Source organism: Dama dama, chromosome 5, assembly GCF_033118175.1.
Source record: "Dama dama isolate Ldn47 chromosome 5, ASM3311817v1, whole genome shotgun sequence".
Classification (NCBI taxonomy): Eukaryota; Metazoa; Chordata; class Mammalia; order Artiodactyla; family Cervidae; genus Dama; species Dama dama.
In genome coordinates, this window is record NC_083685.1 from 104,301,181 (window position 1) to 104,327,063 (window position 25,883).

General features: G+C 58.7%; 1 protein-coding gene across 4 annotated transcripts in view; it reads left to right on the forward strand.

The window, feature by feature from the left end:
- TOM1L2 (target of myb1 like 2 membrane trafficking protein) overlaps nt 1–25,883 on the forward strand; it is a 73,099-nt gene that overhangs the window by 43,783 nt on the left and 3,433 nt on the right. Inside the window, exons 3-15 of one of the 4 annotated variants that reach the window (XM_061143666.1) lie at nt 1,942–2,020; nt 5,451–5,600; nt 6,807–6,941; nt 7,842–7,976; nt 8,714–8,830; nt 13,487–13,620; nt 15,420–15,468; nt 15,681–15,804; nt 16,413–16,530; nt 17,451–17,526; nt 19,545–19,610; nt 23,843–23,902; nt 25,375–25,411. In XM_061143666.1, the coding sequence (XP_060999649.1) occupies nt 1,942–2,020; nt 5,451–5,600; nt 6,807–6,941; nt 7,842–7,976; nt 8,714–8,830; nt 13,487–13,620; nt 15,420–15,468; nt 15,681–15,804; nt 16,413–16,530; nt 17,451–17,526; nt 19,545–19,610; nt 23,843–23,902; nt 25,375–25,411 (1,280 nt within the window). The other 3 variants (XM_061143662.1, XM_061143663.1, XM_061143664.1) reach the window with 3 other exon arrangements.

Below are 25,883 nucleotides of genomic sequence, written 5' to 3' on the forward strand. Positions count from 1 at the left end.
CGCTCCTGGCCGGTGGCTCCAGGAGCCCCTGGAGCTCCACCAGCTCAGGTCCACAAAGTCCTCCAAAGCAAGAGCTTGCCAAGTCCCTTTTTGCATAAATCAGCACTCCTTGTAGGAACTGCTGCCACATTGCACACAGCTCCAGCAGGGCCTCTCCCCAGGGCAGTGCTGCTGCAGCCACACACACACACAGCACACACACACAATACACAGACACACAGGAGCACACACACAGCACATACAGGACACACACTGCACACATACACACTGCACACACATGAGCACACAGAGCACATACATACGAGCACACACAGGGCACACACTGCACACACATACACAGCACACACACACAAGAGCGCACACAGCACACACAGGGCACACACTGCACACACACATGAGCACACACAGCACACACAGGGCACACACACATGAGCATACACGGCACACACTGCACACATATACACACTGCACACACAGCACACACACACAAGGGCACCCACAGGGCACACACACACACTGCACACACACATACGAGCACACACACACAAGACCACACATGCACACACAACACACACACACAAGAGCACACCACACAGGGCACACACATACACATACACTGCACACACCCAAGAACACACACACAGCACACACAGACACACACACACATGGCACATGCACTGTGCGCACACACTGCACACAAGAGCACACGCAGAACACACACACACCTCCGACAGGGCCCTTCCCCGGGAGCAGAGGACTCCTGTGGGCAGCCTGACTGCAGGCTGGCATCTGTTGTTCCTTCTGGAAGCCTCTGCTTTCTGTCTAACTGGGCTAATCGGCAGAGCTGCTCCCTCCCCTCCCCCAGCTTTCTCACGCACTTTAAAAAGACATTTTTGTTTGGCAAGTAGGTAAGTAGGTAACAAATATTTCTGAACTATCAAAATAGGAGGGCCCCAGTTGAGACCTAGATTATGCTGACCTGCGGGTGGGAGCCCAGAGGGCAGGGGCTCCTGAGAGAAGGTGATGTGGTGCTGGGGGCAGGGGTTTCATGCCCAGGTCACTCCTGGCACCACGGCTTTGCTGAATCCTGGCTGAGAATAAATTACACAATGTGTTAGACACAGGGTTGCGCCCAGTAGATGCCTTCCTGGGCAGGCTGAGGACCCACCTCCCGGCCGTGTCTGAGATGTCAGGAAGAGTGTGTCCCAGATGGTCAGCGTGTGATGCAGCTGTGTCAGCTGGAGGCCCTGCAGTTCTGCCCCAGGAAGCCTGGTCAGATCTAGAGCCTCAAACCCACAACTCCTGAACTTTTGAGCAGACTTACTTCAGTTTTCTCAGGGAGAAAGGCACTCCCCGAAGCCAGAGGCTGGACATCCAGGCCTGGGCAGGGACTTTGCCAGGTTCCCTTCTTGAGCCCACGTGCCAGCCGGCTGGTCATTCTTCTGGGAGAACCATGCTTGCACGTGATGCAGAATTCAAGGGGGCCGGAGCCTGTGTGTGACCCCAGGAAAAGTCCCGGCTCCTCAGCCCCACGCCCTTCCCAGGGTCAGATCCCTCCAGGGTCCCCTCCCTGCGGACGTTGGACATGTGTGCCGGGTGCTCCTTGTCCTTCTGAGCTCATGTGGCAGTGTCCCCTCTGCCCGGCTCTGCAAATGATGGCTGGTCCGTATCTTTGGTCCGGTGTGAGGAGCTTCTGCATTCTTCAGTGCAGCTGCATGGTACTCCATTGTGTAGAGAAGCATGGTTTAATTTAACCTGATTCACGTTGATGGGCATTTCATTTGTCTGCAGTCTTTCTCATTTACAAACGGGCAGTGGCAAATAAGCTCATGTACACGCTGTTGACACTGTGGCCCTGACTCTGGGTGGCCCTGATTCTGGCCCTGACTCTGGGCAGTGCCCAGGCAGGATTGGCAAGGTCTGCACTTGTCTCTTCTCCAGGCCGAAGGACGCCATTCGGGCCCTGAAGAAGCGGCTCAACGGGAACCGGAACTACCGGGAGGTGATGCTGGCGTTGACTGTGAGTGCCCCTGCCCCTCTCCCAGGGTGGGAGTGTGGCTAGGAGCCTCGGTCCAGACAGCAGTGCCTCCTGCTGCTGCCCCAGTGTCTTGTCCTCTGAGATACGTGAGCCTGAGTCTGATGACGTGCTAGCAGGGACAAGGTGTGGATAGCGCTGTCCAATAGAAGCCCCCAGCAGAGAGGCCCCAGGCCTGGGCATGGGTCCCTGTTGTTCACCAGTCTGCCATGGGATTCTGAGGCCAGCTGCTCCTCTGGGGTCAGCTCCCTCCCTGTGAGAGTGCCAGCTCCCCCGAGCACCTGCCCAGATGTTGCTTCCAGAAAACTTCCCAAGAAGGTTTCCTCATCCACTTTTAAGGATGAAGAAACAGGCTCGGAGAGGCCCAAGGTTTGTCCAGATGTCACAGCTAGTGAGGTGCCAACTGGATTAAGGGGTAAAAACTGAACATCGCTGCAGAGGGTCTTGGGAAAATCAGCAAGTGACTCCTTTCAGGAAAGAACAGACCAGATTTTTGCCTGTCCTTGAGATGTCAGAGGGCTTCACAGGGGCACTAGTGGTAAAGAACCCCACTGCCAATGCAGGAGACATAAGAGACACAGGTTTGATTCCTGGGTCGGGAAGATCCCCTGGAGAAGGAAATGGCAACCCAGTATTGCCAAGAATCTCCAGTATTCTTACCTGGAGAACCCCAAGCACAGAGAAACCTGGTGGGCTACAGTCCATAGGGTCGCAATGAGTCAGACACCACTGAAGCAACTTAGCATGCACACAAGATGTCAGAAAATTAAAAGGGATGGCTTCCAGTGTTCTCTCTGTCTTGAAACCTAACATTTTTTCAAATGTGGTTAAAAACCTGCCTGCCAATGCAGGGAACTGGAGAAGGCAATGGCAACCCACTCCAGTACTCTTGCCTGGAGAATCCCATGGACACAGGAGCCTGGTAGGCTGCAGTCCATGGGGTAGCGAAGAGTCAGACACGACTGAGCGACTTCACTTTCACTTTTCACTTTCATGCATTGGAGAAGGAAATGGCAACCCACTCCAGTGTTCTTACCTGGAGAATCCCAGGGACAGCGGAGCCTGGTGGGCTACCGTCTGTGGGGTTGCACAGAGCTGGACACAACTAAAGCGACTTAGCAGCAGCAATGCAGGGAACACAGGTTCAATCCCTGGTCCTGGAAGATCCCACGTGCCACGGGGCAGCTAAGCCCGTGCGCCACCACTCCTGAGCCTATGAGCCACACTGCTGAAGCCCGAGCACCGAGAGCCTGTGTTCCACAGCAAGAGAAGCCTGCTCCCTGCAACTAGAGAGAGCCCGTGCATAGCAACAGAGACCCAGAGCAGCCAAAATAAATACATAAATAGCTTCCGAGTGCACACCGCAGTACTGTAGGTTATACTCACCACATTCTCTGGACCCGAGAACTCACCCACCTCACCACTGAGACATACCCTTCACCAGCCTTACCCTGTCTCCTCCACCCCCAGCCCCTGGCATCCACTATCCTAACTCTCTGTCTCTGAGTTTGGAATTTTTAGATTCCACATGTAAGTCATATCGTACATTATTTGTGTCTGATTTATCTCACTTAGCCTAATACCCTTGAAAATCATCCCTGTTGTTGCAAAGGGCAAGATTCCCTTCTTTTTATGGCTGAATAATATTCCTGTGTGTGTGTGTGTGTCTGTGTGTGTGTCCCATTTGATTTTCTTCGTGCATGCACCCATGAGTAGACACTTAGGTTGTCTCCATGTCTTGGCTGTTGTGAACAAGGCAGCTGTGAGCATCGGGGTGCGTGTGTCTCTCCAAAAACCTGATAGTATTTCCTTTGGATGTCCACCCAGGAGCGGGATTGCTGATCACGGTAGCTCTATTTTTAGTTTCCTAGGGACTGCCTTTCTGCTCTCTGTAGTGGTGGCACCAGTTTACATTCACGCTAGCAGTACACAAGGGTTCCCTTCTCTCCACACCCTCACCAACACTTACCTCTTTTGTCCTCAACATTCCTCAGATGTTTCAATAGAATTTAGATTTTTCTTAAACTCTTTTCAAATAAAACAAACAAAAAAATGCAATGTTAAGAACCACTTAATAAACTCACAACTTGAAAAATTAGATAGGGACTTCACTGGTGGCCCAGTGGCTAAGACTCCACGCTCCCAGTGCAGGGGGCCCCAGGTTCAATCCCTGGTCAAGGAACTAGATCCCTCGTGCCACAACTAAGACCCAGTGCAGTCAAATAAATAAATATATTTTTTAATTAGATAGGCAACAGATAAGGTGTGAGGTGATAGCTCATTGTGTTTTTTTCCCCTTTAGCCATGGACTTTATTGTTTGAATATTTGCAGCTATTATTCTATACACAAGTTTCTTACAAAACTCTACATTCCATCTTGCTCAGTCACTCCACTCTCCATTTTATGCCATCTTTTCATGAAGAGATATTTCCCCAAATCACCATCTGTCTGATTGTGTATTTGTTGTTGTTCAGTCACTAAGTCGTGTCCGACTCTTTGCGACCCCATGGACTGTGGCCCTCCAGGCTCCTCTGTCCATGGGATGTCCCAGGCAGGAATATTGAAGCAGGTTGTCATTTTCTTCTCCATCATTGTGGTTCTGAGTTGTGTTTTCCTAATGAGCAGTGATGTGGAGCTTCTTTTCAGGTGCCTGTTGATCATCTGTATGCTTCTTTGGAGAAATACTTAAGTCCTTTGCCCGTTTTTAAATAGGATGGTTTGTTTTTTTGCTGTTGAGTGGCATGAGTTCCTTATATACTTTTAGATATTAACACCTTATCAGATTTTATTTTGCTAAATTTTTTTTTTTGCCTGCTCGTGGGCCTTGGCCACATTCTGGAGACTTCCCACATGTTTCGGGCCCTCAGGCCATGGGGAGGGGTTCACTTCTTTGGCAGAGCAGCCTACAGTGGGCTGTGCCAGCCAGGGCCCCTTCTTTCTGCAGCTTCTGCTCTCCTAGGCTCTGGGGCTCCACTGCCTCTGTCCAGGGCACGTTAAGGACCAGATGAGGGGACAAGGCCCTGGCAGAGGTTGCCTGTCATCTGAGGAGCTCACTCATCTTGGAGGAGGGTGGCCCATGCCTTAGGGTGGGCGGAGATGGGTGCTCGGAGGAGGCTGCAGGCTGTCCCAGCGGCCTCCTCCCATGAGGGCCCATGTCCACTGGCCATCAATGTCCACTCAGAGGCTCGTTTCTGGGAACGCTCAGTCGTTGACCCCACTGAAACCCCAGCATCCTTCTTGTGCAAGAGCTGGTGCCTTCTGACTGCTGTGCAGCCCAGGGACCTTGGCCAGCAAGGGGTCACCTGTGCCTCGAGTTTGACTCTGGAGGAACTGGTTGGCAGGACAGTCCAGGCAGGAAGTGGCTATCTGCTGCCCCTCAGCCCCGGTGGTGACCTCTCTTCCTGCCCACGTCAGGTGCTGGAGACGTGTGTGAAGAACTGCGGCCACCGCTTCCACGTGCTTGTGGCCAACCGGGACTTCATTGACAGCGTCCTGGTCAAGGTCATCTCTCCCAAGAACAGCCCCCCCACCATTGTGCAGGACAAGGTGCTCGCTCTCATCCAGGTGGGTCGGTGACCCTGGGCCTCTCCCACCTCCTCTGTAAAAGCGCCTGGTCCCTGCCTCCCTACTGCAAGTCTGAGACCCCCACCATGTTCTGGAAAGCCCCTGCTGGTTGGGTGACCTGTGCAGCCCTGGGCTGGGCCTTAGGTGCAGGCACTTGAAGGTGGCCCTGGTGGCTTGTTTGGGAAGTCTGACCTCCTCCAGACTCAGTCCCCTCTGAACAACTTTGTCCTGTGCTCACAGCCAGCCTGCATGGAGGAGAGCAGGTGGACAGACGGAGAATGAACGGGGTCCTCAGCCTTTCCTCCTGGTCCCACTGGCTCATGGCCACCTCCCAAGGCCTGCGTCTCCCCAGAGAGCAGCCCAGCCCCCCGAGGCCTGGCCAGGCTCTGTGGAGAGAGGACCTGACCCAGCAGCTGGGCACACATTACCCTCTAGTGCCTTCAGGGGCCTGTTGATGGCTGTTGGGCAGGTGCCCTGAGAAGTGTCACTGACTGGAAGGGACAGTTGAGGTCTTCAATGTCAGTTTTGTCGGGGGAGCTCCTGGAGCTGTCACCCTCCTGCAGAAGTAACGGCAGAGGCCGTGCCAGAAGTAGCTGCCGCACCCCTGTTTCTCCCCGACCTCCCTTGAGGCTGTGGGCCATTCTCAGATCCTAAAGTTTAGGTCTGAGACTAAGAGCTGGCCCATTTTGAAGGTGGAGTCACAGGACTGAGCTGGGTTTGAATCAGGTGGCGCAACCAGGGCAGCTGGTGGAGGCAGGGGCTCCGGGTGCTTCTGTGCTCCGCATTGTGGCCACTTTGGGCTGTCCTGACATGGGCGTGAAGTCCCTGCAGGTTCAGATGGGACAAGCAGACCTCGGAGGCCGGGCTCTTGGCAGGGTCTGTGGTTTGTGAGACAGCATGGGCTCTGTGTTCCCTGACCTATGAGGAAGCCTGGGGTCAGCCTGGGCCTCCCCGTGCAGAGTGAGGAGGCCACACTCCTGTCCCACACGGCTTGCAGCCAGTCGTGGTCAGGCGCGTCACCTGGGCTCAGCCCCAGGACTTGGGTGGGGTTTCTTGTCACTGCTCTAGGAGGTGCCCCACGTTGGACTTGGTTTTGTGCTTTGTTTCCATCTGAACTTAGCCTGGCAGTGCTGGCAGGAGGAGCAGAGTGGCTGGGCTGCGGCCCTGAGTGTCCGGCACCACTAACAGGTCCCTCCTCCCCTCCAGGCGTGGGCCGATGCCTTCCGGAGCAGCCCTGACCTCACGGGGGTTGTGCACGCCTATGAGGAGCTGAAGAGGAAGGGTGTGGAGTTCCCCATGGCTGACCTGGACGCGCTGTCCCCCATCCACACGCCGCAGCGGGTGAGCCTCTCAGGAGCCCATTGCAGATACTCTCTGGGTTGTTCAGCTTGTCGGCAGCTTCCTTAGGGCTCCAGGGCTTCTCTTGTTGACAATAAAGAGGTGCCAGAGGGAGACAGCTGTCTGTGGGGCCTCAGGGGCAGCAGTGTCCCCCAGTTTTCACCCCATCATGGGGGCTGTGACCCCAGGGACCAGTGAGGATGCTGTCAGGAGGTGGCTGCTCCATCCTGGGAGGGTCAGGTGCCTGCTCTCCAAGCAGGGCATCCGGGGGACTGCATCTCCCTGGGGCCCCGAGCCCCTCCATCTCCACTTCCACATTGCAGATGCCGAGGGGCTGATAGCCTCACTGCTCGTGGGGCAAAGAACAGCTTTCAGGCTTCTCAACTCACGTTAAGAGGCCATCAGGGGCTCTGAGGGAAGCATGGGGACTTGGACTTTCCAGCGTTTCTCGCGTGGATCTTCCAGGCCCTTGGCTGTGCTTTGTGGGGTAAACAGACGTGTTTTATTTTTTGAGTAATAACAGAACGGTATTGTTCATATGATTACAGAGGACAGTCGGTAAATTACATGATTACTATTTACATTAGTCTACTTGCAAAGGCCAAAATGTCATCTTCTGGTACCATGTAAGGTCTCCTGAGGGGCTCCTCCATAGCAGCGGGCCCTCTGCTCAGACCCTGTGGTGGTCCTGACAGAGTGAGGGCAGCCAGAGCCCTCAGGCTGCGGGGTCTGGCTCTCTGGGTTGCATGGGGTGCCTGTGAGGTTAGTGGGGGAAGGAGAGGTGGGGGGCGAGGGGGTCAGGCTGACGTGCAGTCCCGGGGTGGGAGCAGTGTTGGGGGTTGGTGCCAGGCCGGCTGCATGGGTGGCCTGGGTTGACAGAAGCCTTTGTGGTTGCCCTGCCAGAGCGTCCCGGAGGTGGACCCCGCCGCGAACACACCCAAGTCCCAGTCCCAGCCGAGGACGAGCAGCGGCCCCTACTCGGCCCCACAGGCTCCGGCTCTGAGCACTGTGGGCCCCATCACTGCCAATTCTGAGCAGGTACTTGCGCACTTGGGGCCACGGGTGACCTGCCAGCTGTCTGCGGTTCCCTCCCAGGAGACAGACCAGGCCTCCCTGGATGGAGCTGAAGGTGGGGGTGGGGAAGTTGGAGCGGGTAGGGGAGATGGGAGTGGAAGCACAGGGCCGGGGCAGGGTGGGCAGGAATCAGGCAGGAGCTGAGCTGTGAACATCATGACCATGCGTGGCCCGAAGAGGCTCAGATCTACCCAGTGAGAAGGCCGCCCGCTGTGGAGGCAGAGGTGGGAGGGACCCCACCATGGCCGGCACATGGCCTCCCTGCCCTGAGAAAAGGGATGGTAGACATGTTTGCAGGTGGACGGCCACCGAGACCTTCCCCTGACAGGCTGTCTGTGCTGGGGGGCTGGCAGTTGGGATCGGCCCCCTCCCTGGGTGGGTTCTTGGGTGGGGAAGGCGTGGCTCATGCTGGCTGCTGTGGTTAGACTTTGATTCCCGGGCCAGAGTCTACAGCTGTGAGTTTCCTGGACAAGGCCCCCAGCCCTGCAGGGACCTTGGGCACCACGTTCACTAGCATGTGAAGGAGCAGAAACGGGCCTGAGAGGCTCGTGTTCCCTGCAGGCCCTGCTTGGCCCCCTCGCCCCACCCAAGTGCTGCCCCCGGGGACCCCAGCTGCCGGCACCCTCACGCAGGCAGACGAGCGAGGCCACATCCAGCTCACTGACCACCGCCTGCTCCCCTCCCGCCCCCCGGCCCCACAGATTGCCAGACTGCGGAGTGAACTGGATGTTGTTCGAGGAAACACAAAGGTCATGTCCGAGATGCTAACTGAGATGGTCCCTGGGCAGGAGGACTCATCCGATCTGGAGCTGTTGCAGGTGAGGGCATTTGGGCCGCGGTCACAGGAGGCGGCTCAGGGTTTGGGCCCATCCTTGAGAGGGACCGAGTTAAGGAAGCCGGTATCGGCCCCATGCATCCTGGGGCCATCAGAGGCCAGTCCCTGGCGCTTTCTTCTTTATTCTTCTTAAAAACCTGTCTTCCTGGTTACAAAATGCCAGTTGTAGACTATAGACCTGTCAAAAAAGAAAGGAAGTACAAAGGAGAAAACGATTTCCTTTAATCCCAGCATTCACATATAAGCACTGTTGGTTTTGGTGAATTTTCTTTCAGACATTTTTTCTGTGTTTATTCCATATGAGGTGATAGTACGTGTATAATTTTATGTTTTGTTTTGTTCACTCAATGTCACAAACATGCAGGGACTGTCAACTCTTCCTGTTCCTAGGGGCTCCTTGTGAGACATCTGGGGTGATACTGAGGTTCTTGGGCCAGGGTGGCTCATATCCTTGCCCACTGGCTACCTGCAGTTCCAGGAACCTGGCAGAAAGGGGTCTAGGAGTATGGCTGGCCCACAGGGCTCCTGCCCCATGTCCACTGAGCCCAGAGCTGGGACCCAGCCCTCCCCACACCGTCTCAGAGGCTCTGGTGTCTGGGAAGTGGCAGCGGCTCAGCCTGCAGGGGCAGCCCCTCTGGGGGTGGGGAGAACGTGGTGTGAGGGAGGGTCTCCCACAGGAGCAGATGCCTGGGCGACAGGGCAGAGCTGACGGTGTGGCCCATGGGACCACCTGCCACACCTTCCACTCAGGGAGGCTGGCCTTGGTGCCTGAGGGCCACACTGCATCTGCCGTGGGCACGCTGCTGCTGTCTTTCAGGAGGGCACAGAGCCCGCACCAGTGGTCTGGGCCTGAGTGGTGCTGGTCGTGCCCCTTCCAGCCCCTGAGGAGGGGGTGGGGAAGCCAGCCTAGAGGTGTTTGGGCTGTGGTCCCTGCCCTCGGGGCACTCAACCGTGGGTAGCCCATCTCTCTGGGCCCAGGCCCACCAGCTGCTCTGGACACAGAGTGGAGGGCCTCCCAGCTCGCCCATGTGCCAGCCACGCGGCAGCCTCCATCCGCGGCCTGAGAGGATCTTCCAGGAGTTACCCGAGGCTCAGGACCTGAGGGGGCCTCCTGAGGCAGTGTTGTGCTGTGTCAGCACCAAGTTCTTGCTGACCAGTCTGCAGTGGGCAGGATGGAGGTCCTGGCAGCGGGCATAGTGGAACAAAGCCAATCCCAAGCAGAGAGCATGCACGCTGCGTGTGTGTGTGTGTGTGTGTGTGTTCAAACAAGACAGATAAGGCTGAGCAGACAGCATGCACTCTGCATGTGTGTGTGTGTGTGTGTGTTCAAACAAGACAGATAACGCTGAGCAGGCAGCATGCACTCTGCATGTGTGTGTGTGCGTGTGTGTGTGTATGTGTGTGTTCAAACAAGAGAGCCAGGGCCGACCAGACAGCACGCACTCTGCGTGTGTGTGAGTGTGTGTGTTCAAACAAGAGAGCCAGAGCCGACCAGACAGCATGCACTCTGCGTGTGTGTGAGTGTGTGTGTGTGTTCAAACAAGAGAGCCAGGGCCGACCAGACAGCATGCACTCTGCGTGTGTGTGTGCATGTATGTGTGTGTGTTCAAACAAGCCTGTCAGCCAAGACACACAGAACCTGATCTCTTGGCGTCAGCTCACAGTTTTCAAAAATAGCTTGCTTCCCATGATGTTTCCTTCCTCTCTGTTCTGCTCTGACTCTAAGCCTGCCCGCTCGCTGCTGTCTTATGAACCAAACAGTAAGGATGGCCCTGGGTGCCAGTGGGAGGCTGTCCTCTTGGCACGAAAGACTCACAAGCCGGCAGCGCTATGAGCAGACAGGGTCTGCTGGCTGCTGGCTGTGCCTCTCAAGCTGTCCCCGACACCCCCCTCCTCTCCTCCCCCACAGCCGGAAGCCAGCCAGGCAGGGTCTCCCGGGGGTCAGGGCTGCACTGGACAGCAAGGCTCCACGTGGGAAAGTGCCACAGTCTGCTGGCAAAGGGTCGGGCTGGAGAGCAGCCAGACTGCTCAGGGCAGAGCTGTCCAGAGCTCACGATGGGAATAAATGGGCTTGTCATCAGCCCAAATGTTCACGCCAGTAGAAGCTGCTGCGGATTTGAGTGTAAATTGCTGGGTAGGAGGTGGAGGACATGGGAAGAGGGAAGCAGAAGGTGTCAGCGAGGCACACCACGGCGGCGACCAGCATCTGGGAGGGCAACCAACGGCCTCCTGCATTTCACGAAGGACCTGTGGAGCAGCAGGGACTGGAGCAAGGTGGACGAGGCAAGGCCGAGTCCCCCTGGGATGGTGAGGCCAGGGCCTGGAGTAGCACAGAGGCCTCTCTCTGGGCCGGAGAGACTTGCTGGCAGCTGGTCCAGCCCTGCCCTATGCTGGCCCCCCGACGGCAGCTTGCCCAACACCCTCGTTCCTGAACATCCTCAGTGACAGGCCTGGGAAGCACCTCCTCCTCCAAACACAGGATTCGGATAGACTTTGGGAAGCAACTCGACAGAGCAGAAGAGCCGCAGCTGAGGGGTGCCTGAGTCCCCTTCCAGGAGCTGGTGACTCGGAGCCTGGAATAATCACTGCCCTGGCAAAGGACTGGAAAGCAGCTGAAGAGTCACCAGCATAGGGCCAGGCATAGCTTGTCAGAGCCACTGGGGCTGTGATGTTTGTCCGTCCGCGTCCACCCCCTGCCTGTGGCCCCACCAGCTGAGCAACATGAATTCATCTCCTGTGCGGCAGGTCCTTCACTGCTGTGATCGGCCACCCTCCCTCGCTGGTGTTTCTCAGCAGGAGGCAGTGCTGGGGAACCTCCATCTCCCTCGAGAGCTCTCCAGCCACGTCTCCCGGCTTCGTGTGGGCCCCAGGTCTGGGCCTGAAACCTGAGGCTCTGCCTCTGTCTGCTGGAGCTCAGCCCTCGGTCGCACGTGGGAATCCAGCCTTTGGAATCGTTGGGATGCCGGTGCCGATGGCCATGCCCCTGCTGCCCCCAGAACAGCCTCTGCAGCTTTGTCTGCAGTTAGCGATAACATTTAATTAAGCCAGTGGCGCCCAGAACAGGCATTCCTTCACAGCTGTCCCCCAAAGCCTGGAAGGCTCCTGGAAGAAGCCCTGCCCCACGTTGTCTCTTCAAATAGCAGACGGTTTATCCCCTCTTGCTTCTTGCATCTCATTTCAATAGAAACCGAGATGGCCAGGACTCTTTTCTCCAGAGAAATATAGTTGACTATGTGTTCAGCTTCATTATTCCCCTCTTGTCGTCAACAAAGACTTTCTCTTCCTCCGTCTCCTCTGTAGCTGCAGAGCGCAGATCTGCAGGACCCCATTCCCTGCTCCTGGGAACCCAGCAAGATGATTAAAAGGTTGTTCTGCAAGGTGGGGATGAGAATGTCCCCTGAAGAAAAGATGAAGGTGTGGGGATTAATTAGACAGGAAAAGGATATTTTGCCAGGTGCTCTGATGGATGGAGGGCATTTGCACCAAGAGCCGTGACCAGCTGCTCACCCCACTGTTGAGACCCAGGCCCAGGAGGCCAGACCGAGACTGTCCGCTGTGAGGACGTTCCTGTCTCAGCTGTCTCAGCAGGCTCCGGTTGCCTTGTCTCAGCTCAGGACCGGAAGAAGGTGCCTGTCTGGGTGGCGTGGAGCTGGAGGGAGGCAGGAAGGTCTGCCTGGAGTCGCTGCGTCTGGCTGTGGATGATCGCTTGGAGGCCCTGAGGGTGGTCGGTGCGTGTCCGTGGTGGCACAAATCTTTATGCTCTGTGGTCTTTCTCACTTATACAATCTCTTTCTTTTTTTTTTTGTCCTTTGTAACTTTTTAATATAATAACTTAAAAGTTTGAAGCAAGGAGAAGGTAAAACTTTTTCTTTGCAGAGACCCCAGGAGGCCCATGATCTGGGTCCATGTGTAGGTGAAGCTCCATGAGGGGACCCCGGGTGCTGGCCCAGGTGTGGCACACCCAAGGCCCTGACAGTGGGTCGGGGGCTGTCTTGCCCCCTCCGCTTCAGCTGAAGGTCACAGGAGCCAGGCACTAGTGTACAGCTTTGGGTCTCCTTCAGAAATCATCTAGTGCTTCCCAAATGCTCTGTAGGGTCCTTCCTCCAGGAGTAAAACTCTACAGAGACCCCTAGCATATTAAACAGGTGAAAGCAGATGAGGCACCCTGGCTGTCGTGGCAGGGGCCAGAACCCTGGGTGGGGTACTGGGTTGGGGGGACAGCGCCTTGGGCGTGGGAGGGCTCTGGGCAGAGCTTCACCTCTTCTCCCACCCCCTTCCCATCCCGGACAGCTGAGGGTCAGGACTGCTCGCTGTAGCCCTGACACCCCGCAGGGGCTGGGCTCCATGGGAGGCTGACTGCAGTCCCGCCTTCTCCAGGCCGGTGTTGTCGCTTCTTCGGGCAGGTGTGCCCGGTGCTGGAGCCGCTGCCTGCAGTCCGCACACAGCAGAGCGCACACTAGGACGCTTGTTCATCTACTGGGGGTGGCGGGGGGGGGGGGGGGGGGGGTGGTGTCCTCCAGGCCTCGCGCACACGCCCGGCCTTGTGGTGGGTTCTAGAGCACGGGCCCTGGGGTGGCTTCTAGAGTCGGCACGCGCCGCTCCGAAGCGAGCCCGCGGTAGCCGGGCCGTGTGTCCGCAGGAGCTGCACCGGACCTGCCGCGCCATGCAGCAGCGCGTGGTGGAGCTTATCTCCCGCGTGTGCAATGAGGAGGTCACGGAGGAGCTGCTGCACGTCAACGACGACCTCAACAACGTCTTCCTGCGCTACGAGAGGTGGGGGGCGGGGGTAGGCGGGGGCGGGGGCAAAGTCTGTGGCAGGGGGCGGGGCCCGGGCCGGGCGGGGCGGTCCAGGGCAGGGGGCGGGGCGGGGGCGTGGAGGCAGGCGCTGCCCTCCGCGAGCCTCAGGCTGGTCCCATGCCTCCCGCCCAGGAGGGAGAACGGCCGGGAACCCCTGGCTCCTGCATCTGCTCCTTGGAGGAGCACCTGAATCTGCAAAGGATTAAGGGGGGAAATCTCTACCAGGGATTTCCTCTTTCCCATATTTAAAAAGAGAGACTATCCTCTCCTTTGCAACGTCAGTGTCTGGAGGCTCTGAGGCAAGGGGTGTGAATGCCGCCGGTCGCTGCTGCCGTGGGCACTCTCTCTCTCTCCTCCTGCAGACAAGTCAGTTTGGGGTTCAAGGTAGCAAACCTGCATATTCTCTCCCTTCCAGGAGCCTTCCCTCGGGAAGAAGTGTGGGATTCAGGCAGTGTTAAGCAGGCAGGTGGTGGTGAGCGGGTTCCCACCCTGGGTCTGGAGGGGGCTGCCCTAAGAAGCACCTTGGCCAGGCCAGCGTTTTGCCCTCAGGATGAGGTGGCCTCCGGGCTGCAGACCCTGGCCTGATGACCTGGCGTTGCAGAAGGTCCACATGACCAATGGGCATCTGGGCCTCAGGCTGGTTTTGCTGTGGGTGCCACAACTCCGGGCCTTGTTTCTGCTTCAGCTGTGGCGGCAGCAGTGGGTGGCCCTGTGTCCGCCAGTTGGGTGACAGGCCGACCACGGTAGGAATGTGGGGCCATCCGGGGCCCTGAGTGCCAGGGGGCACAGGAGTAGAGCCGGGTCGGGGGGAGCTCAACTCCCAGCCCTAGAGCCCTGGGCCCTGCCCTGCATCTCCCGTGTCTCCAGTCTCGATGGACTGAGCTTCTCACCCAGTAAACCCATCTCAGGAATAGGGTACTGGTGATACACAGGCAGAGCCTGGCACTGGCAGACCTTCTGGCCAGAGAGCCTCTGACAGGACGGACAGGGCATGGGGGAGGTGCTCCAGCACACGAACTGCAGGTGGGTTAGAATTCCTGTCCGTGTAGACTGAGTACAAACCACATCCCAGCTTGTCCTTGGGATCCCTGCTCACCAGGCGTGACTGCAGCACGTGGTGGGGACCACTGAGGGGCGGGAACCCCAGCAGAGCCCCAGCTGTAAGAGGCCTTAGCCTGCAGTGTTGGGGCTGCCATGCTGGTCCCTGCCTGGGACAGAATGCCTTGAGTTCAGGAGAGGAGAGTCTGTCCTTGGCCAGGCTAGGTCCTCTGTCTGGTGACTGACCCCCGCACAGCTGCTGGGGCCTGAGCCCGCCTTCCGCCTCCAGGTGCCAGCCCGTGGGCCCCACCCTTTCCTCCAGCACCTCAGCTCCTCACTCCCCAGCAGAGCTGCCGGACAGGGAGGGTGGCAGTTCTCACCTGGATCTGAGATGCCCCCAGGGAAGGTGGCTGACCCAGCGCCCCTGCAGGGCCCAGAGGTGCCTGTGGTCTGGGAGGCCACAGGAGCTCAGTGAGTGACAGTTGAGCCAGAGGAGCCAGGGTGTGCTTTGATGCCTCCTGGACGTGCCAGCCAGCACCTCCTCCCTCTGCTGCAGTGCCCGTGGGGAGGCTGACCCCCACCCCAGTCACCCCATGCAAAGGCAGGCAGGACAAAGGTGTGAGTGTACCGCTCTCCGACCCCCAAATGAGCCTCGGTCTCTACTGGCCTGCGGGCCCGCGAGCACCACAGCTCCACCTCCCCGCACCCTCCTTACTCCACTTTCCCTTCCCCCTTAGGTTCGAACGATACAGGTCAGGCCGATCAGCTCAAAATGCCACTAATGGGGTGAGTGTTCCTTCTCAACTGCCTGGGGGCCAGGAGACTGGCCTGGATTTGACCTTACCTCTGGTTTTCCTAACTGTGGTTGAAATATTAGGGTGATGGAAGAGCAAGCTCTGAGGGGGAGGCTGGGGGCACATCCCTGGTGGGTGGCTGCAGGGAATCCCTGGGATCTTGTGGGCTTTCCCCTCTGGACCAGCACGTCTCCTGCCTGGCAGGTGCTGAGTGAAGTGACAGAGGACAACCTCATAGACCTGGGCCCGGGGTCTCCAGCCGTGGTGAGCCCAACTGTGGGGAGCACAGCACCCCCATCTTCTCTCTCCTCCCAGCTCGCTGGCTTGGGTGAGTGTCCCAGGCCTCCCCCCACCTCCTGGCCTTGGGGGGGGCGGTCCATGGGGCAGCGTGGGCCAGGTCCTGCTGTGCCAGCTTCAGCTCAAGGCTTCTCACTAAGCTTAAGAGTTTGAACTTGTTGGAAACCTGGAGTGGGGGGTGGCGGTCCAAGGAACTGGAGGCTGAGAACAGGTGGCTTCTGTGTTGCATGCAGACGTCCTGTGTGGCCCAAGTTATCTCCTTCTCAGTGTCAGCTGGGCCAGGGCGGTAAACCGGTGTCAGCTCCTCAGGTGCTGGACCTGCAGCCCTGAAGGCTGCTGAGGCCACACCAGGCCTGGAAGGGTCGGCAACTGACTGGTGGCCTGTGGGCACCTATGTAATATTTGTCACATAAGGGACCCTGGTCCATGGCCAATGTGACTGGCTCCTGGCGTGCCCTGCAAGGCCCGCCTGCTCACTGCTTGCCCTTGTCTTGGAGCAGCGTGGGGGGCTGTGGCTGTTTTCTACCTTTCTGCCCCCCAGGACTTCCACCCACCAGGGGCAGTCCACTGGGGGGGGCGGTGGTCCTTCCTGAGGTCAGGCCCACATCTGTGGTCACCTGTGCTGTGTTCTGTATGCAGACCTGGGTACAGAGAGTGTCAGCGGTACCCTGAGCTCACTGCAGCAGTGCCAGCCCCGGGATAGCTTCGACGTGTTCGCCCAGACCAGAGGGAGTGCCTCAGCTGAGCAGCGCAACCCGTACGCGGGGGCCCTTCTGGTGGCTCTGGGGACACTGGGGGGGCTGACCCTGGCCTGGCCCCAATGGCCAGCACAGCGGGGCCTTTATTTCGCTGGGGCCAGGACTTCACACTCTGGCTGCTGGAACCTGGCCGGAAACACCCATGCTGAGTGAGGTCGGCATCCAGGCCGTGTCAGTCTGTCCAAGTCTGGGCTCTGCTGCTACCCCTACTCGTCACTGTGGTTGCAGGAACCACCTGTGGGGGGGGGGGGCGGTGTGTGTGACGTGGGCAAGAGGGTGTGGCAGGCAGGCAGCAAATTGGTTCCTCTCCCCGGGGGTGTGGGCAGTGGCTTCCCTGACAGCGACTCTGGCCACGATAAGCCATCTGGAATTGTGGGAGTTGATTCCAAAACACACAGCCCCCTGTATCTGCTACTGGGAGCCTTCTGTTCAGCCTTGACCCACCTTCCAGGGCCCAGCATCTTGATGCATCCAGATCTCTGGGTCTGTGCTCAGGGCTCAGCAGGTTGAGCAGGGCCCCAGGCCCCACTTCAGCACAAGAAGTCGGGGAGTAGAAGAGACAGCCGCACAATGCGTGACAGACTCTGACCCTAGACCGGGAGACCCCCCTCACTTGTCAGATGCCCCCCAAGATCGCTGCTCTTCTTTGTATGGCCGCTCCCTCGCAGCACCCTGTCCTTGAGCCTTAGAGATACCTCATATTGTTACTTGGAGACACCTCATATCTTTACTTGAAAGGGGGACACTGAGGTGCAGAGGAAGTGAGCAGCTGGACCCCCTGGCTTCAGCTGCCTTCAGACCCCGGCCTAAATATCAAGGCTGCCAAGCACTCGTGAGGAAGGTACTATGGCCAGAGTGGATGACCAGTCTACCTCCGTCCATCCCCATGACTACCCCGTTTGTGCTCCTTTGTCCCCAGGCCTGCCTACGAGGACCCCCAGGCCGTCGGAGTACCTGCTTCGGCAGTTGATGGTCGTAAACAGAGCTCCGAAGTGGTAGGTCTGGAACCCTGCTTTTTTGCCTGGAGGGAAGGCCGGGGATGGGGTGGGGTGGGTGGTGAAGGTGGCTAGAGAGTTAGGCAAAGCTGATGGCAGTGGGGGCAGACCAGAGGGCAGACCTGGGTGAGCCACGTCAGCTCGCTGAGTCCCCCCACCTTGTGGGAGACCCCAGTGTCAGCTTTTCCAGGAGAAGACAGGCCCCGAGAGGTGGGGACTGCGAGGGCAGCCCGAGAGTGGGCAGTGGACAGGGCTGCACCCCAAGAGGTCTGACTGGGAGCCCTGCTGTGCCCCCCGAGGTGGCTCTGGGCTCCAGGGCTCCTGTGGTCAGGGAAGGTCTGTCTCCAGAGGTTGTAGTGCCTTGGGCTGGGCAGCACCCCAATAGGTAAGACCCTCACAGAAGGGACAGGAGGTCCCGCAGGTCCACCCACCTGTTCTATCAGAAGGGGGTTTGTGTTCTGGGCTGGCTGGGGAGCTGGGCTGCAGGGGGATGGGCAGCGCTGAGGGTGGAGGTCGGGTTGTTGGGGCCCCAGATGCCGCAATGGCTCTTTCTGCCTACCTGAGAAACGTGTGGCTGTGAGTGAATGAATGCATGTGGGGTGGACCGTAGCTCTAGAACAGCTACCCACCCCTGTCCTGGGCTAGCAAGGGGCAGTGCTTCCTCAGCATCAGCCCCTGGCCTCCCGCAGCCTCTGTCCAGGTGGCCCGAGCAGGTGGCAGTGCTGTGGCCTGCTGTCTGCAGGAAAGCTGCTCCCCTGGTCCCTTCTGGTTTAGGCAGCTTGGAGAGAGTCGTGCATCTCTCCTCACCGGCCACTAGGGGGAACCGGAGAGCCAGCTCGACTGTGGCTCTCGGTGCCCCGCCCCCTCAGACCCCTGAGGCCGGCTGGCTCTGCTCCGTGCTCTGGTGGTCATGGTCCAGTGTCTCCTGTTGCTGAGGACGCCTCCCCCTAACTCAGGGCACCAGGGGGCCGGTGAGGCCCCTCCCCTGGCCCCCCCAGCCAAGCTGGCCTGGTCAACTTCCCTCTCTGCCTTCAGGCCTGCCCCACCTGGCCCAGGTGTGCCCCAATGCCAGTGCCTGAGACTCAAGCTCAGGAACGTGGCCAGCTTCTCACCCTTCACCCTGGGCGGGCGGGTGCCTGGCCTGGCCGCCTCCCTCTTGTCAGCATCTCCACCTGCGGAAGACAGGCTGCTCCCCATGTGTCCTGCTCAATGGGGGACGCGGGAGTAGGGGTCCTGTGGGCAGGGCAGTGTGTATATGTGTGTGTGTGTGTGTGTGTATGTGAGGCTGTGGAGGGCATATGCCTGTCTGTGCATGTCCATGTCTGTGTGTCTGTGAGTTTGTGTGTCTGTGTGTGCGTATCCCTGTCTCTGTGTGTGTCTGTATGTCTGTGTCCGTGGGTCTGTGCACACACACACTTACATGTGTCTTCAGGCCTGTATTTCAGGTTTTGTTGTTTATATCCTAAACAGTGCTGACCTGAAAATGAAAACTGGGCCAAGGGTGAAATTAAGAACACAATAAAAAGGGGAAAAGTGTGTAACCGCACCTCTACAGTACATCCAAATCAGGAATCTTAGCTTTAAATTCTTTTACTATGTAAAAAGGCAATATCCCCAAATTCAGCATTCACATTAAGAGTTGGAAAAGGAACACACAGGTAACTGAAAGGGGAAAAAGAGGAAAAAAAGCGTAAATGAAAAAAAACAGAAATGATTATGCCACAGCTACTTCTGTGACGTCGCCCCTTGGTGACCCCAAGAGTCCCAGGCAGGGAGGCATCCCCGCTGGCCTCAAGAGGTTTCCCAGGGTGGGGACAGGGCTTGAGTGTGCCCTGCCCTGTTGGGATCCCCTGTACTTAATTCCTTCTTTTATGCAGGGGCGTTTGGGAGGGGGTGGGGTGCTGGGTCCAGCTCCTCGGTGACTTAGCTTCTCTGTTTCCATGACACCGGCTCTTGCCTTCTTTACCACGGGTCTCGCTGTGACTTTCCTTTCTGGGACGTTTCTGTCCTCAACCCAGAAGAGAGGTAAAGGTGGGGACTCTGCCCTGGAGCCCATAGACAGCTGGCTCATAGCCCAAGGAATGGTGAGCGGTCACCAACCGCGCTGACCCCCTGTCTCCCCAGCACTTCCCTCTGTCGCCTGCTGAGCCCCTGTGAGTCGGACAGTCCAGGGCCACCCCCCACCCCAGTGGGTGCCCAGTCTCCCCCTCCTGTCTGTCTCCTTAAACCACAGACTTCCAGCCCCAGAAACACAGCTCTGGTTTTCTGCTGAGCTTGGGCGTTTGCAGGAGTGAGGGGAGGGCCCTTCCCCCTTCATTGTCCCTGGAGCTCTGGGCAGTATTCACTTTGCAGGATGAGCACGAGTCCTGTGGCCTCTGCCTGGGGGTGGTGGGGGGGGGGGGGGGCGCTGCTGTGAACGTGGCCGGCCTCGGCTGGTGGGGTCTGTGCCCACTGTGTTCCCCAGAAGGGTCTGCGGCCCCTGAAGATACAGACACAACAGGAACAGAATGAGAGGAGTCCGGGGCGGGAGCACTGGGATCACACACACAATCAGCCCTGGGAAGTAGGGCGTCTGAGGCCAAAGCCTGGGAGGGTCCCTCCTGCCTCGTGATCAAGTGGCCCGAGTCTGTGCACAGAGGGGTCGCCCACTCCAACCTGCCTGCCGGACAGAGAGCAGCTCACCTCTCACAGAGCCACCACCTGGCTACCTGCCTCTGCCGCAGAAACCAGAGGTCTGTGTGTCATGGGGCCAGAGCGGGAGACGCTGGACACTCCAGGAGGAAGCAGGACTGACCCCCGGAGCCCGGGCCAGGACGGGCCAGTGGAGGGCTGTCCAGGCTGGGCCAGCATGCCTGGGCCTGTGAGTGGCACAGGGCCTCCTGGCAGAGCCAGGTGTGGCAAGGCCACCACAGCCCGGGCCAGAGAGTCTGCCCATCCAGCTTGGAGCCGGTGACTGGGCCCAGCCACACTCGGGGTCATCGCCCACTCCTTCACAGCCCTGCTTGCCGCCCCAGGCCCAGGGCCAACCTTAGAGAGACAGGTTAGCCAGGCCCTCGTCTGCTTCTTTGGGGCAGGCTGGGGCCCCACCCCACACGTGTGAGTGGCCTTAGAGCAGGACTCCTTAGAGCATGTTCCCTCCATTGTCCAAACTGGGAGGATCCATCGTGTGTCCTTGGACCTGTTAACCCTGCAAAAGAGGATACTGCCCACAACACATGGTGTGGCTTGGCAGCCAGTGGTGGCGCCACCCCTGCCTGGCCCCACCTAGAGCTCCAGGCTTTGACTTCAGAAATAAGCCCAGCTAACAACTAACCCCGCATCTCACCTGTCTGATTGCAGTGTGTTTGTTCTTTTTTTAAAAATAATGTATATTAATTGCTTTGCCTTATTTCCCATAGCATAGAAACCCAAGTCTTTCCAAACTGCTGGAGTACAAATTCTTTGCTTGGAAACTTTTTGTACTATTGAGTGAGACCAAGGACTTATAGATGGTGGTGAGGAGGTGGAGGGCGGGCTATCAGGAGGGTCCACAGCCCCTGGATATCACCCTTGAGCGCACCACTGGCTCTGGCCTCATTGGAAACAGCGCAGGTTTCCCTGTGGGGAGGAGAGGCCCTGAGAACCTTCTGGTGCAGCTTGCCCGGCGGGGTGGGGGGCAGTGTAGGTGCCCCATCCGGCTTCAGCGTCCTCCTGCCTCTCCGAGCTTCAGAGGGGCACATGGCGGGGTGGGGGGGGGGGAGGGGGAAGCCAGGGAAGCACAGCAGGAACCGCAGTAGGTTAGCAGAGAGTCTGCTCCAGGTTTGGGGTGGAGGCAGGGCTCCCTGTGCAGACCCGCAGCCCCCAGATGCAGCTGAGGGCGCCTGGCAATGGCTGAGCTGGTGGCAGCCCCCCTCCCTCCTGGGCTGGTGAGTGAGCCAGCCAGTGAGAGAGCCGCTCACCAGCCAGCAGCCAGTGCAGATCAGGGCTGAGGACAGCCCATCTAGCTATCCTGGGTGAGGGAGTCCGGGTGCAGATCCTCATCGGAGTCCCCACATGAGAGGTGCCTTTATTTCTCTCTCCTTTCCATCTCCTTCCTCCACCTTACGCTCCACAGCCCCCTTGCCCAGGAGGTGCTCCCCGCAGACCACGTCAGAGCCCAGGTCACTCAGGGTGACAACACTGAGATTCCTCGGGCCTGGGGATGTGCCCACGGCTGGGGCTGTTCACAGGGCAGCTGAGTGTCCAGCGTGTCTGACACACCTGGTTGTCACAGAAACCTTGCCCTGGCGCAGTGCTCCCACATCGACCACGTGGTGGGTGGCTCGTGAGCCCAGGCGCTGTATCCAGCCAGGCAGCGCAGCCCATCCCAAGGTCATGTGAGCTGTCCTGCCACCCACACTGGACCTACTCCATACCTCTCAGTCAGGGGTCAGGCCCAGGGCTCCAGGCCCTGGGTTTCTGAATTAGAACGTGCAGCCCGAAGTGAAGGGCTCCAGGGTGGTGAATGGTGGAAGCTATCGCCCCATTTCACAGATGAGGCCGGGGCCCAGAGGCAGGGAGCTCCTGAAGAGTGGCAAGTCCACCCAGGGGAGGGGAGAGCTGCCTCCGCTCGAGGGGTGAGGAGCCTCTCACAGGTCAGTGTTTATCTTCTGAGCGTGCTGGCTCTCAAGATCGGTCCAGAGGGGGAAACAGGGGCATGATCCCTGACCCCAGGGGATCATTCTGAACAGTAACGAAGGCTTAAAGCCCATGGCCCCTTTAGCGGCTTTTTTCAAGCTTTGCAACCTGAGGAGTCTCTCTGTTCGACTTGGGCAGGCTGAGGCTGGTGGGCTTCAGGGACTCCCTGCTCTGGCAGCTGGAGTTGCCGGTTTCTCCCTAGAGATGTGCTGACTCTCCATACTGGGTTCTGGGAACTTGGCAGGTGGCAGGCGTCCTCCCCGAGGCCGGCATGCCAGCTTAGAAGAATCACAGTAATGAAAACTGGCATCTCCTGTCATGAGACTGTGTTGGGCGGAAACCCTGCCGGCAAGCATGAACCCAGCAGGTCGTGCCCCAGGTGTCCCTGCTCCGCTCGCTCGGACGGAAAGGGGCCTCAGGTGCTGCCAGTGCCCACGGCGGCCCGCCCTGCAGAGCAAGGACCACATGTCCCTCAGCCCCATGGTCATTTCAGGGTGGTTTTTCATTCCAGCATTCGTAAGGCCCCAGCAGGTCGAATAAATACAAATAATCTGGTGGAGGTTGGCCTGCACCTTTCTGAAACGCCTGTGGAGGCCAGATATGGGGTCTGCCGGCCTGGCTGTGTGGCCCTGGGGTGAACCCAGCTGCAGACACAGTGCTGGAGAGTTTTCTAGAAACAGTGGGCTTGTGAGTGAGTCCCAAGAGGTACTTTGTGGGCCAGCCTAGGTGAGGACACAGGTCACTTCAATCAAGGGCCGTCTACCCATTTCTGTAGGCAGGGAGCCAACATTTCATTAGCGTGACTTCAGGGGGGTTAAAGGTTACTCTTACTTCTTATCACATTACTATCTTATGACATCTGCCAGCAGCTTCACCATTTCCAGCCAAATAGATTTTCGGGCCGTTGGCACAGGCAGCCCCGGCGTGGACAAGGCCCAGGCGATGGTTGGGCGCCCTCCTTCTCTCAGGACCCCGGCCCCCTCCCCTGCTCCCCCGCCCCCTCCCCTGCTCTCAGGTGCCCTTTTCCCTTTGATGGGCAGGGGAGGGGGTCCACAGGCAGTGCTGAAGGCTGGGAGGGGAGGGTGGAGTGAGAGGAGGCTGCTGCATTCCGGCTGCTTCGCGGGTTTCCCACTAAAGAGACACACAGATGACCACAGCCCACGGCCCCTCTGGTCATCAGAATGCTTGCTTTTGCCTGTGTCTGCTGGTGGAGGAATGTGCTGGGCTGCTGTGGGCCAGGCCACCCCTAGGCCTGGGTGCCCTCCCCATGCGGAAATGCCCCGGGACGCATTTCAGGATCCTTTCAGTGAGCAGAGTCTATACCCCTGCCAACCCCGTGCCCTGCACTGCCCTGGGCCATGGGCTGCCGTGCGGCCTCCCCGTCCTGCCTGGGCCCTGGGACCAAGGGCGGACACACTAGTCAAAAAGTTATCCACTGAAGAACGCGTACTGTGCCTCCTCCCCGCGCCCACTCGGCCGCCGCCCCGCTTCTTAGAGTCGCTGCCTCCCTCCCTGCCGCCTCCCTCGGCTGCTGCCCGCCTGCCCCACATGTCCGCTCTGTGCGCCTTTGGTTGCCTCGGGCTGCCTGCACTGACGTGTCCGCTGTTCTGTCTCCCTGCCTGGCTGGGGGCTGCCTGGCCGCTGCCTGCCGCCTCCGCAGATCCCCGTGGTGCAGCCCTCGGTCATGGACGACATTGAGGTGTGGCTCAGGACCGACCTGGTGAGACTCCACGTTTCTGTCTTGGTGGGGAGTGGCGAGGCCCAGGCCGGGGCCCCTTGGGGCTGGCCTGGGGGCCCCAGGGGCTGCTCCCTGGGAAGTGGAGGAGGGAGGCTGGGCAGGCGCCTGCAAGACGCACCCTGACTTTTCCCAGTCACTCTGCGATTCCAGTTGTGTGCTCTTGGATTCTTTTGGTTTTTGTGCGTTTTTTAATTTTAATTTTTTTTGGTTTTCATTTTTTTCTTTTAATTGTGAAATTTTCACAGTTGTGAGTGGGTGTTTATTTTTCCATCACTGTCATCACCCTTCCCCAGCGTAGCCTGGCATCTTGGCTTTACTGGCCCCAGAGGCCACTGTCTTTGTCCCCAGAGATGGGCAGGGAGGTTAGGATGTCATGCATCTCCCCATGGCAGCAGGTTCTGAGATGGGAGGCTGCGCTGGCTGGTCCCCACCCCACCCCGGCCCCCCCGCCAAGCACTGTCACCCCCTGAGGGGATGTTAAAAAAATGCACCCTGGAAAGGGGTGCTTGCCCACGTCATGGCTGAAGGAACTGTTGCCCTGACCTGGGGACACCTCATCTCCTGTTTCTTGTCACCTCCTGTCAGGCCCCCCACTGGGACGGCAGACCTTAGGAGGACCTCCTGCTGCTCCGGGCCAGCACACCACCCACCCAGCCCCAGAGACAGGCTTTCCAGAGACAATCACTGCCCTGCAAGCCGCTGCCTGCGGGCCATGCCAGGGGAGGAAGAGGCGCCCATTAGGTCCTTCCCGAGAGAACGCCTGGAGAGAAATAGCTGCTGTCACAGAGCAGGCAGGCACACCTGGCCCACCTCACCTTACAAGGGGGACCCACACTCGAGGGCAGAGCAGGGGCGGAGGCAGGAAGGAGGACGGGGCCATGTCCACCGCCCATCACTGTCTGTGCAGGGCCCAGTGGCCCCCACATCCCCCAAACAGAACTGACCGCCCAGAGCATCCTCAGTGTCCGAATCGGGGCATGGGAAGAGACTGGCACTGCTCCTAGGAGGCTGGGGCCCAGCCAACCCCCTGCCGGGGCACCTTGGGGTCAAGCCCCTATGTCTCCAGGCCTCACGCGGTTCCAGCTGCTGGCGTGGCCTTGACCACCCAGTGCCATGCAGCTGCCCGCCAAGGTCCGTGGAGTGGAGGGGCGCCCGGAGCCTGGCCTCTCCCGGCTCTTCTGCGGTCCTGCCCCGAGTTTCAGCAGGGAAGGAGCTGCACAGTTCAGTTTTTTCTTTCTGACCTTTCTGGAGGACCTAGAGCCTCCTCAGCTTTTTGTTTTTACTTTTTAAGAACAAAAGTTTCTCTTTCTCCCATAAGATGAGAGCAGCATTCTGCTCTTGCAGAATTCAGGATGGGAAGTAGGAAATGTCACTGGGTGTTGCCCTGGGGGGGTGGGCCGCAGGCGGGAGTGGCCATGGGACAGCACTAACGTCCTCTCTCTGCTCTCCCACAGAAGGGCGATGACTTGGAGGAGGGCGTCACAAGCGAAGGTAGGCCTGCCTCTGACCCACTGTGGCTGTGCCCTTCCCAGGCTCTGAGAGCCTCCTTGCCGCCCTGGCGCCTCCCCATTCCTGGACTCTATCCATCCAGGTCACCTGCTGACGTGGGAGGTGCCGGTAGGCACAATCGGCCATCCCAGGTCCATGGGACCCCAGACCAGCACTCCTGACTGGTCTGCCCCCCACCCCCGAATGGTCATTGCCGCCGAGACAAAACACACGCCATGCAGTCAGCACAGGGGGTGCTGGTCTGGGGCCCTCTGTAGGCCCTGAGCCCTGCCGGGGTGGGGGTCCCTGCCAAGGTCAAGGAGGAAGTTGCCCCTCCAGCTCTCCCTGCCTTGCCACCAATGCCGATCTGGACCATGGAAAAGCACCAAGGGGCTTTTCCAGTCAGTGGTGGGGCAGGAGTCATGACTGCCCGCTTCCCTTACCCACCCTGGGTTGTGGCTGAGCTTCCTGCCTG